Genomic DNA, 12,257 nt, shown 5'->3' with positions numbered 1-12,257 from the left:
TTCGAAACCAGCAAATATCAAATCATCGCTGCACGCGCGGATTTCATCCATAAAATGAGGTCATTTGGGCATTACGAGCACAGAAATAAAATTAAATAAAATCCACGCATTATGAGAGCAAATTTGTCAAACGTTACCTTTATTGGCCTTGTTTAATGCGCTTATTTTGTCATTGTCGCCGCTAATGTAAGGTCATGCCCTTTCTGCGTACTAATCTCAAATCGTTTTACGTAAATTCCTGCTCCACTACGTGTTTACATAAAGCATCCCAGACTTTAAGTATTAGAGTTCACATACCTTAGATGAATCACTACCGCGCAACCTCCAGTTCTATAAAAGCTGTCAAAAAGCTGCTGAAAGTTGAATCTGAAGAGCCTCCGACCTCAGTGACGCCTCCGACCAACATGGGATGTGAAATGTCAACGGACAGCCAGACGCTCTCAGTTTTAAGGTGGGAGAAACGCTGATAAGGTCTCTCTCTCTCTCTCTCTCTCTCTCTCTCTCTCTCTCTCTCTCTCTCTCTCTCTCTCTCTCTCTCTCTCTCTCTCTCTCTCTCTCTCTCTCTCTCTCTCTCTCTCTCTCTCCCTCCCTATGTCTCTATCTCTCTCTCTCTCTCTCCTCCCTTCTCTCTTGTCAATTTCTATCTGTCAGACAGAATTTTACGGCTTTTTGCTGTGAGCTTGCATGTACGACGTGCATCCATTGCCTCAGTGTAATATTACCCAAACGCATACTCACTAAGTCTTTTTTTTACTGCAAATTGACTGCAGGACTCAACACATGTTTAAATCTAATGACAGATGGTATGATTGTTCCCGTATTTAGGAACAGGAAGAACCGTTCAGAGTTGTATAAACGCCCCGGTGACAGAGAGGACTGGCGCCTTCCATTGGACGCCTGGCAGCGGTTTTACCTGCAGAAATCATGGAAGACCGTGGCGAGAAAGTCGGACCGGGCAGCGAGTACCGTCTTTCTTACGTAAGTATGTAACACCATAGACAGCCTTGGTTACTAGCTATCTAGTCATGGGAGCAGATGCAAGCTACTCAGGTGATATCCGGGCTAGTAATATCATCATTTCCCAAAACGTCACGTTCAAGAAATCTTCATGAATAAGCGGCTCCATTGCATGGTTATAGAAGCATGTAGCGAGGCTACAGCTAGGCTCGGAATGCAATCTTCGAGATTTATGGCGTATTTTCAAAGTCCTAACTGTGTGAAATAAGCGCCAAAAGCGCCACCTACATGGCTACTTAAAGCGGTGAGAAGCAGCACTCCAGTCAGAAGCTCTGAAGAAGGTGTCTGACAGAAACCGAAACGTCAGCAGGTGAGATTACCTGGTTGTTGTATTAAAAGAAAATCAAAATATCCTGTGTGAAATAAGATTTCCTTGTAGCCTACTCTTTGCTTCCATTCTAGATATGTCCTTACAACACCTGTTAGGTCTGTATGAGCTTATAGACAACACAAATCACTTCTAAGCTGCTTATATACAGTTATGGGAGCTGAGTCATATGTCCCTGCCAGGACACATGTTATTTATGGCCCAAAGCTGATTACCTATCGCTAAGACACATAGATGTTCATTTTCCCTAACAAAAAGTCAGATCAGCGGTTTGATCAAAAGTCTCTCCCAACATGTTTCACCTTTCAAACTGGACCGATGTTTTCCCTTTTGAAAACCAGTCCAGTTCAAGTTCAAGTTGCCAGAGCCACAGAAGCTATGCTTTTTACTAATAATAGATACTATCAACTATTGATCATGACACATTTGTCCTAACAGGATGCTTCAGGACAACCCTGGCTTGCGACAAAAATGGCCGAGAATCAGGGCCCTTACAGACGAAGAGATACCAACAAGCCCTTACATTAAGTTCCTGGGTAAGACGGACCTTACCCCACCATTATAATCCTGTACTAGTTGTCCCTTTCCTTGGTGCTGAGGAAGGCCTTTCCCCCGCCCTGAACTATTATGTACCATCCCTTGCCTTGGTGCTGAAGGCCCATCTCCCACCCTGTACTAGCCCTTTCCTTGGCCATTCTCTGCCCTGTACTATTATGTATCATCCCTTTCCTTGGTGCTGAAGGACCATCTCCCACCCTGTACGTACTATCATGTACCCTCCCTGTCCTTAGCACTAAAGGCCCTTCCCCCACCCTTACTATCCGGTACCATCTCTTTACTTGGTTCTGAAGGCCATTCCCCAACCAGTATCATCTTGTAACCTACCGTTCCTTGGTGCTGAAGGATCATCCCCCACCATGTACTATCCCTTTCCTTGGTGCTGAAGGCCCTTCCCATTCTTGTACTATCATGTAGTTCAGTCTTAGTCCTGAAGAATTTCCCCACTTATGCAATTAGGATGATTTGCATGATCAAGAATGAAATCTCATGATAATGTTTAATGACAACAATGTCTTAACTTTGTGCAGGAGAACGCATCTTTGACTGCCTGGATTACATCATAGATAACCTCGGCGACCTTGACCACGTGATCTCCGAGTTGACAAAGCTGGGTCGTCAGCACGCTGACATGAAAGTGATGACACCTGAGGATGTGTGGGTATGTCGTCTTGTACTACTCAAAGGCTGCTTTACATTTCCTTGGATGTCTCTGTTTCTTGAATGAGACATTCAAGGAAACAGTGCCCAGTCTGGTAACTTTAGCTCCCTCCTCAATGTCCATAGTAGAATCGACCTACGATGCATGATAGTAGAATATGTCGTCTTTTACTACTTAAAGGTTGGTGTGCCTTTCTTGGATTTCTTTCTTTCTTTCTTCCTTCTCTTTTTTTTTAATTTTTCAAAGAAAAATAACAAACACAGTGAGGGAATCCAGCAGGAAACAATAAGCCATAGATAAATAACAAGGACAATAATATCAACAGTTCAATAATTTCAAGTGTGATAGAAAATCAAAAATCTGTAGACTTTTACTTAGAAGAATGACAGTAATGATAACATACGTTTCAAATATAACAATAAGAATAACAGAAATCCTTGGATTTCTTTGCTTCTTCAATTAGACATTCAAGGAAACAGCACTAAGTCTAGTAACTTTAGTTTGCTTATCAATTTACATTGTATTGCAAAATCCAGTGCACTTGGGAAATGGAACCATTTCTCATGCTGTGCAAAATACCATCTACATGTTAAAAGCTTATAAGCGACTTTCCCCATTTTTCTCCCTACCTGACAGGCAATAGAGGCTGCTTTCCTTGCTGGTGTACAGGAGTGCTTGGAAGATCGCTTTACCACCAAGTACGAGGAAATCTACAGTCGCTTCATTGTGTTTGTCATCGAGACCATGGTGATTGGATTTGACCCACATTAGTGTTTTACAAAAACATGATGAGATCTTACCATCAAATATAGCATCAAAATGTAGAGCTTGTGTACATAGTAATAGGGGGCATTCTTTCTACCTAAGGAAGTCCCTAGAATTGATCCTCAATGTATGAATGAGTAATCTGGGTTTGGACAGATTTGCCCCAAACTTCAACACATTATTGTTTGTAACTAAAGATTATATATCATTTCATCTTCGCAATTATGGGTGGTAAATACATAAAATCAATTGCTAGAGCTAGCAAAGTCCAGTGACCGGGGAATAACAATGTGACATTTGTGACTGACTTGTTGACTTTTATTTTTTTTAACAGTACAGTATGCTACATGAGCAGTGTGATGCACACATACATCTTTAGCTTTTCCTGTCAAATTTACTCCCAACTTCTCATACACAACATAGCTTTGAGTGTTGTGAGGAGTCTAAAATACACATTGTTGGCACAAATACTGTGTAACAAATTATATCAAACATGACAAGCTGTGGCTTCTTGTCACAAATGGCCTAGCAGTTATCAGCATACATTCATGTACTAAATTTTATTTTCAAAGTGTGGAATGACAAAGCAGCAAAATTGATATGTTAAGAGCACATCCTTTCATCAGTATACTGTGTATTTTTTTAGAGTTTTAGGTTTACTTTGTAAAGATTGTGATGTAAAGGAAGAAACTTCAGTACACAAAATGTTCACTTTTCTTTGTTACATTAAACTGTTCAATTTTCATCTAGCCATGATGCTCTGCTTCCTCCCAGAATGCATTGCTATATACTCTTCATCTTGGCCATGAGATCCTCCAGACTTTCCTGGTCGTCAACTGTCAGACCTGCAGCCCCCTCATCATCCTATGGAACAGAAAGATAGCTTTAGCATATCTCAACAAACTATAGGGTCCTAATTGATATATATAAAGCTCCCAATTCTGGCCATGAAAGTTGAAGCAGGGCTCTAAGTGTCCTTCATGTGTCTAGTTAATGTGAACATAACCATTCTTTCCTAAACATTTAAAATGTCAGCACTTCTCAATCTTACTATAATTAGTCTGCCTCACGCACAGTAGGATAAGACCTGTTTTTCTCCCAACACATTTATTTTCTCCCAACATATTTCTTCTTAAATAATCTGATGTGGTACAAAGCTGATGAAAAATGTAGGTCAGAGGGTTGCTATCCACTGTGTCTAGGGCATGGTATTGGAAGGAGGAGTCCATCCCTCTCCTTCCACCCCCTTTTACTTTCACAAACGAAGTCAGGAATCCATTTTACACCTGGGTGGAATGAGGAAAGTTGCGTTTTTCTCCAATGCCAGGAATCGAACATGTGACCTCTAAATCTTGTGTGTGTGTTAGCCTAGTCACTTAGCCTCTTGACACCACTTGTAGCAAACTAAATTCAATCCCTGAAACAGTGTGTACAAAGGTACAAACTTTCCCCTCAGACTCTGTAATTTGATCATTATCTTTGTAAATCAGAGAACTGACAAATTGAATTGGTGCGGCCTGCTAACCTTTCCACATCCAGTATAAGGTATAAGTTACCTCTTGTGTCATTGGTCGGACATACGCTACATGAACCCCCTCCACCAACTCTGGTACATGTCCATGTGACGCCGCCTTGAATTCTTCATCTGTTGTCTCTGCTACCAACTCAATACCTGCAAGAGAGAGTTGTGCATTTGTTTATTTAGATCTCTAGTGCAGCAAAATATTCACAATATATACAAACTTGCAACCTACCAGACAACAGCTGCAATAGTTTTCATCAATGTTTTAAGTTTCAGTTTATCTATTCCTTTTACCTGGAGTAAAACATATTGTACAAACTGTATGTCTTGCTTTTCTGATAGTTGAACAAAAAAACCAAGAGCTCTTGATTTGAAAACTTGGGGTAACAGAACAGAATGTTTGTTTGAAACAGAAATTTCAAAAATTAAGAATAACACACTGGTCCACTTAAATGTACAAGTCATGTATTTACCTCCATGAAAAATGGGGGTACTGTTTTGGGTCTGTGTGTTTTTCTGTGTTTTCGGGTATTTGTTGTCAGCATGACTCAAGAACCTCTAAAAAGGTCGAAATCGATTTTGCAGATATTTACTTACCCCAGTCATTAGCATCATGTACGACTTCTTCTACTTCCTCCTCTTTAACTTCCTCTTTAGGCTGAGCTGACAGCTTTTCCTGAACAAAAAAAATAATATATTTTACATTGTGGAAATGCATAATATGTTGCTGTAACTCTAAATTCTGTTGTATACCTTCCAGCAAACTTCTTTAGCAAAGTTCTTTATTCATCAAAACTTTTAGTTATGAATCAATGTTTATATCATACAAGAAATAAGAACTACATTTGAGAGCATATATATAATCCACTTTTTTATTATGTCAAGTGCGAATACGCATAACACCATTGAGAATTCAAACTAATAAGGAAAAAGGCAGTACATTGTATCATGCAGTTTACCTGATATTCAGTCTGCAGTTTTCTACAGTAGGATTCGTCACAGTTCGGGTTTGGCTTCATGGCCATGGAAGGGAAAAAGTCCTGCATGGCGTTGTAGCCCAGGTAGTAGGTCACAGTGCCAAACTCCAGCAGGTATCTGTAAGGTTTACAAAATCATTTTGGTATCACAATCTTAGCCTGTGTTTGTCCATTCATTTGTCTTTGTCCATTGTATTAATTGATGTTTCTTTGAGTAAAAAAAATCTTCCCCTAAAACTTTCTTAGGACATCAATGGAGCCACCACAGCTAGCTTCTAACCAGTAATTGTTAACTAGTATTAGTGATAATCAACAGATTCCTTTAGCAATAAATGACTTCTTGCAGGCAAACGTTAATGTAACTGTTGCCTTCCCAACACTTAAAATTGTCCAACATTCTAATATCAAATGTCTATCATGATGAACCTCATAATCTACAGTGTCCTTAGATTTAATGGGTGGATGGATGGATTGATGCATTTTCTGAATTAAGTCTCAAAGAAATAAAATGGTTTGGTTTGAAAAAACAACATATGTGCCTACTTGAGTGTGTTCTGCACTAGAAAGCCTGCCACAATGCCCATGGTGGTGGGAAGGCTGGCTGCACACACACCCTCTCTCTTCAGGGTCTTCTCATCAATCCCTGATGCAACCACCAATGGAGGGGCACACTGCAAAACAGATGGCAAACTCATCAATGGGCTCTCTAATTGGTTAGAGAATAGGCCAATCAACAAAGACGAATTTCTTACATCACTACAGTAAACACACTCATGGGCTTCTGGTTGGTAGTAACCTTCTCCCTACTACCTACATGTAACTTTGTGCCAAACGACTACTTCAGTGTGCTGAAGGTTACAAATTAGCCAATTGCAAAGCACTATCTCTCATTATAGGTGACATTTCAGACCACAAAACTGGGTCTCATGACTGAAGTACTAGGCATTTAACCTGATTTAATTCTTTGTGCTGCTGAGACCACTTTCGTGCTTTGATAAAATATATGCATGGAACAGACAACAGCAGTAAATCAGGCACTATACTTACAGCAAAACATGCGGTCTCCCCTGGCTTGATGACCTGTATGTGGCCAGACACTGCATTTTCACTCACACCTGACTCTATCCACACCTGGCCCTGCTCATTACATGCCTGTAGAACAAAGTCATATCAGTAAGACAAATTGTGTCAGTGCAAAGATGCAGCAATGAATCTAGAACCTTTGATATGGTACAGTCTTTGCATACATGTATTGTATGATGTTTTCTTAAGGGTTCCCCAAGCCAAATTTCTGTGGGCTACAGATTGAAGATTTAAAAGCCTTTAAAAAGACCTTTTCACTTAAAAACTGTGTGTTCACATGCCTCCCATTGAAGGGATCTAGTGATCTCTACATGTACTTAAAAGTACAGTCAAACCTGTCCTAAGCAACGACTCAAGGAACTGAGCAAAAATGGTTGCTGAGGACAGGTGGTTGCTGCCGACAAGTTGGTTGGTTTTTTGGATGATTACTGCATGTATGGTAAATTGGTAATCCTGGGATGAAACTAAATAAAGTACCAGTATTGCTTGAATGAAGCACCACTGTGTACGTGTTGTGATATAAAAACTGTGGGTTGAAGTGTACCGTGTTAATGGCCATTCTTGCTTCAAAGTTGTCCACACAGCTGAGAACTAGGTCCACAGGTCGGTCCCCTCGCAGGTGGCCATGGCTGGAGACAAAACAACCAAACACATCAACCAACACTTTACACATCTAACGTTACAGCAGGTAATTTTGTTGGACAAAACACTTTCATCAAGGCTTTGTGCGCATGCCTTACTGGACGAAGTGCAGGCCATTGAAAACTAGTATATTGTATCCACAAACACACAACCATACACAAAATATCAATACAACTATTCTGTCTCACTCACCTTATTCTATCCATAAAGTGCTGGAAGTTGTCTACGGTGGTGATGTTGTAGTTGTGTGTTTCAAACTCTACATCGGGATTGATATCTCTAAAAACATACAAACAAAACTATGCGTGTCAGACAATTCCTGCATACAGGATTAATCATTGTTACAAGGATTAACGTTATACTAAGACAATAAAATCACTTTTCATACAATCAATATCATGACAGTTCAGCTGCTCTCTACATAAGAGTAGGGGTGACCCAGTGTACTTGACTGAAAATGTGACAGCGCCGAAGTTGTACTGCACTATTCATTCATTTCTTTGTTCATTCGTCCTACAGACCATAATGCCATTGAAGTGCCTAGTTGCACATAGCGCAGCATGTTTCCTTGCTGTTTCAGTAGCAGGGTATATTTCTACAAGGCATATCCATGAACCATGGGAATCCTGTTCTATGTCCCTTCTGAAAGACGGGTGCAGCCCTCAACTGCAAGCCTGCTACCAGCCAATAAAAAACATCACGTCAAATCTTAAGTCAACAAAACATAAGAATCCCAGCTAACCTGAGAGTGATCTCAGCTGCCTGGACTTTACTGAGGCCTGCCTGGTGTGGTTGGAAGAAGAGTCTGTTCATGTTGGCCAGTTCTACCTTGTCATAGTCAAACAGCAACAGCTGAAAAACAGAAAACAATGAAATCTGTCCAAAAAAAAGTTTGCAAAGTTGGATTCAGGTGACCATATCTACATTGTTGTATCATTATTTGATTATTCAATTATCAAATCTATCAACCAAAATAACTTTGGTGCCAAAAGAATGTCTGAGTAGTGAGATATTTGATACAATTACAAATACAAGTAACTTGATAGTTGCAATTAACTTATTTAGAGTCATTTTCTAAACTTCACAAAGCACCATGACAAGCAACATCATTATAAACATACAACACAAACTTTTGATAAAACAAACATGATTTGACATACTAATTGCATATGTAATCAAGATTTAACATACATTTTGCATATCATATATTTGCCACTAACCCCCTTGCCCATATCAGGATTGATATACTATAGATATAGGTGCGTTACCTTTCCAATGCCACATCTCGTCAACATCTCTGCAGTGACACTTCCGACCCCTCCAACACCGACAATCGCTACCGTAAAATCACGAATTCTCTGCAAGGACAACAGAAGAGAATACATTTTAAATACATTTAAGTAATGTTTTTTTAGGAAAAAGGTTAGAAACTGACAGTACAAACATTAAAAGCAAATAGTCAGATACCACTGCAAGTAGGTTAAAATGTTATGGTTTACAGTAGCTATCATAGAATATTGAAGATAATGTGACAAATTGTTATGGGCTACAGTATCTAACATACATGTAGTATACTTAAAATAATGTGACATTACCTCATAGTTGTCAACTATCCCCATACGCTTCAGAGCCATGAGTCGGCTGCCGAGTAAAGAAAACAAAACATGCTTTCAAATCCAACATGAATTTGACATGAAGTTGCATGCATATCACATTGGGTAGGGGGTACAAAATAATTCAGTAACACTGATTTCAATTTTCTCTTTAGAAGTGTGCAGGTTGCAGGTGTACATTAGGCCCATGTTGAGTAAAAATTAATCAAACCATACACATGATACAGTAATGCAAGAAGTTTTGAAACCATATCGCACATTTAGTTTTCTAAATTTCCATATGGTCGTTCAGATTAGTGTCTAGCGATCAACTAAATGTCAATTTCTACATTGCATTATGCGTAAACCGTTGTCTTCTTGTCAAAATCATGTAGCACATAACGCACAGCACTAGTAGAATGAAAGCATCGCCAACCTGTAAGGGTTTGAATCCACAACCTCCGAGCTCATTTGGTCGATCTTTTGCCGCCCCCCTCCCCCATCAGTTCCTTTGCGATTCCGGGCTTTTTCCTGCTCCAGTTCTGATTCCAGTTGTTTTACTCTGGTCTGCAGTTCCTCTACAGTAGCCATGGTGATCCCAGAATTAACTTGGCTGTTTTATAACGACTGCAATAACGATAAAACGAGTTGTTGCTAACAGACGAATATTTCCAGACGATGTCCACGTTAACTTCCGGTTTCCCAAGGTGCACAGCAAGACGGAACAGTCCATTTTCACCGAGGGGGTTTCAATGTTTCTAAATACATTGTACAGTATCAGCTTTGGAGCAAGCGGGTAAATTTGAAAAAAAAGGAGGAAGAAGAAGATGTGGCTGGCATACTATGGTAGATCCAAATCCTATAAGCTACAACGTCAACATATATCAGGCTGATCAACGTTTCACTGAACAGTGCATTTTCAACTTCAACTTTCTTTCAATGCCCTTCAATGACGTCTTCAATGATCTTCAATGCATTGATTTAACGTTAGATGGCTAAAACTATAACAAGGAAGACAATGACTTTGTTCAACTATCGGTACTAAAATATGTGCATTTTGGGGTTGATTCATATCCTGAATGGTACATATTCTTTTTTGGTAAATATTCTTTTTTGTCCACAAAAAAGAGACCTGAGTCACACATTTGCTTGACGATTAGAAAATACTGCAGTTGTTCTACAGCTCGCTAGAAGGCTCTCCCGTGAGACGTAAATTGATCCCGAATGCCTGAGGTGGACGGTAAATATTATGACAGTCGCTCGGGCTGCTCAGACTCGAAGACCAGCTGTCCTCCCTACATGTCTATATTTGTCTCGGCCTCTGGCATCTAAAGGTAGTCCTGTGTCTGGTAACTGTCTCAATACGTGTGTGGGACGGGATGATCCGTTATGCGGGTATCTCACTCTGGACTGCGGCACGTTGGCGACCTCGCTGCGACCTGAATTAGATTTGTGTTACCCGTGACTTTATGATGGGAATATCATGCACAAGTAAATGTACAATTGCAAGTATGACTCAAAGACAATAAAAACACAAAGCATAGAATTAAAAAGATGCCGCAAGTCCAGCGAGATACTCAGGCATGGAGGCAGATGGACTAACTTTTCATTCCGACGCTCATCACTGGGTGGTACACTGTAATCAAGATGTTAAAAGGAAATCTACAAACTTAGCTTGTCTTGTACGTATATATATATTCAGCAAAATTACCTGAGACAGGACAGCTGTTTCAACTGTTGGATTCCATTCAAGTTTAGTTGTACACTTGTCTGAATTCCCCCACGCAACACCACTGCACCTGCAGCTGTAAGTGGGGGCGCTACATATATTAAACAACTCTAACTACCAGCGCATGCAATGGTTTATTCTTGGTCATATAACATGTACCGCCTGCATCAGCACTCTCCTACCCTGACAGAAACGAATCCTCCCGGTTGAAATGCATGCATGTATGTTCAGCTACCAGTGGGTGTAAGGGCTATAAGTGTTTGGACCAGGGCGACAACGAGGTGAGTTTCCGTGTTTTCTCTTTTATCACAATTGTGGGCGTTTATTGGTGTTGTCAGCCGTTTACCCTTGCCTGCAATGTTCATTAGACTTTAGATCTTCCACTGTGCAGAAGTTAAACCTCTCTAGTTGTCGCAGTATTCAGTGGACATACACTGCACGAGACGAGTCGATAGGCAGTGTTCGGTACCGGTACTCTGAGTCGAATGTTGATGTTAGCGCCTTGCCAAAAGAATACGACACATAGATTATCATAGATACCATCATCTTGGTAAACTGTTGAGAAGACAAATAGTAACGTTACACTGGGGGGATACGGTATTCTGGTTAGAATACGTGCCACGTTTCGGCTGTTAATACTTGCACGACAAAACGACCGGAACCTCGTTTAGCTGGCACACCATGTCCAGAAATAGCGCCGGTCGGGTCAGGCCCTAATATGTGTACTGACAGAAAGTGGACGTGTGGGTGAGTTATAACAGCGTGTCTGGTGGACACAGGCCAGACTGTACTATAGAGGCTGACAGGCTGGTTAGCGACACGGAAAGGAAATATTGGCAGGAGTAACAAGAAAGTGAAATTAAGAACAGCTGTGAAATAGTGTGTTCGGGTGACGTAAGTAACGAACTATCATACTGTATTCTAGAGCGTTAGCATGTACATTATTCTAATGAACATTTTTACTAGTAGTCATAGATTAGATTAGTTCTCTATAATTGTCAACAATTAGCAATAGTTCAACTCTCATGTGCGTAAGTTGCCATACATTGTACCACTTACAATTGTCGCGCAATAAAGTTCTTCTTCTTTCCGAAGAAAAGATAAAATATGCCAAGTATTTGCGCCATCGGTGAGTATAAAATCTGAAACCCATTTTTTTTAAATCTTTTACTTCAGCCATGGCAGGAAAGCGGGGTCGCACTTGGAGACGCAGAAGGCAGCGTAGAAATGAAAATAGACCAGGTAAGTTTTCATATGCCATGAAATGTTTGTTTTGGGTTGATACCAATAATTATCATATGCATATATGTTTAGTGTATGTGATCAGCAATTTTTCACAGTGATGTTGTAAACTGGTATATATAGTCATCGTTATCTGAGATA

General features: G+C 40.2%; 2 protein-coding genes across 2 annotated transcripts; one reads left to right on the top strand and one right to left on the bottom strand.

Moving 5' to 3' along the window:
* Nucleotides 1-302: 302 nt before the first annotated feature.
* On the top strand, nucleotides 303-3,360 carry LOC136421058 (uncharacterized). The gene is made up of 5 exons (XM_066408201.1): nucleotides 303-451; nucleotides 826-978; nucleotides 1,784-1,881; nucleotides 2,434-2,564; nucleotides 3,201-3,360. The coding sequence occupies exons 1-5, from the start codon at nucleotides 303-305 to the stop codon at nucleotides 3,333-3,335; spliced, it is 666 nt and encodes a 221-aa protein (XP_066264298.1). The 3' UTR covers nucleotides 3,336-3,360.
* Nucleotides 3,361-3,633: 273 nt separating this feature from the next.
* Nucleotides 3,634-9,858, bottom strand: LOC136420441 (ubiquitin-like modifier-activating enzyme 5). Its single transcript, XM_066407367.1, has 12 exons — nucleotides 9,582-9,858; nucleotides 9,149-9,194; nucleotides 8,822-8,911; nucleotides 8,296-8,405; nucleotides 7,746-7,832; nucleotides 7,456-7,540; nucleotides 6,876-6,980; nucleotides 6,372-6,499; nucleotides 5,811-5,946; nucleotides 5,449-5,527; nucleotides 4,886-5,001; nucleotides 3,634-4,193 (listed from the first exon to the last, which is right to left on the bottom strand). Exons 1-12 carry the CDS (start codon nucleotides 9,734-9,736, stop codon nucleotides 4,113-4,115), a joined length of 1,218 nt encoding a protein of 405 aa, XP_066263464.1. The 5' UTR covers nucleotides 9,737-9,858; the 3' UTR covers nucleotides 3,634-4,112.
* Nucleotides 9,859-12,257: the final 2,399 nt, after the last annotated feature.

The sequence above is a fragment of the Branchiostoma lanceolatum genome, chromosome 15 (genome assembly GCF_035083965.1).
Source record: "Branchiostoma lanceolatum isolate klBraLanc5 chromosome 15, klBraLanc5.hap2, whole genome shotgun sequence".
NCBI lineage: Eukaryota > Metazoa > Chordata > Leptocardii > Amphioxiformes > Branchiostomatidae > Branchiostoma > Branchiostoma lanceolatum.
Note: the sequence above shows the minus strand (reverse complement) of the source record. Positions and strands in the feature narration are given on the sequence as shown.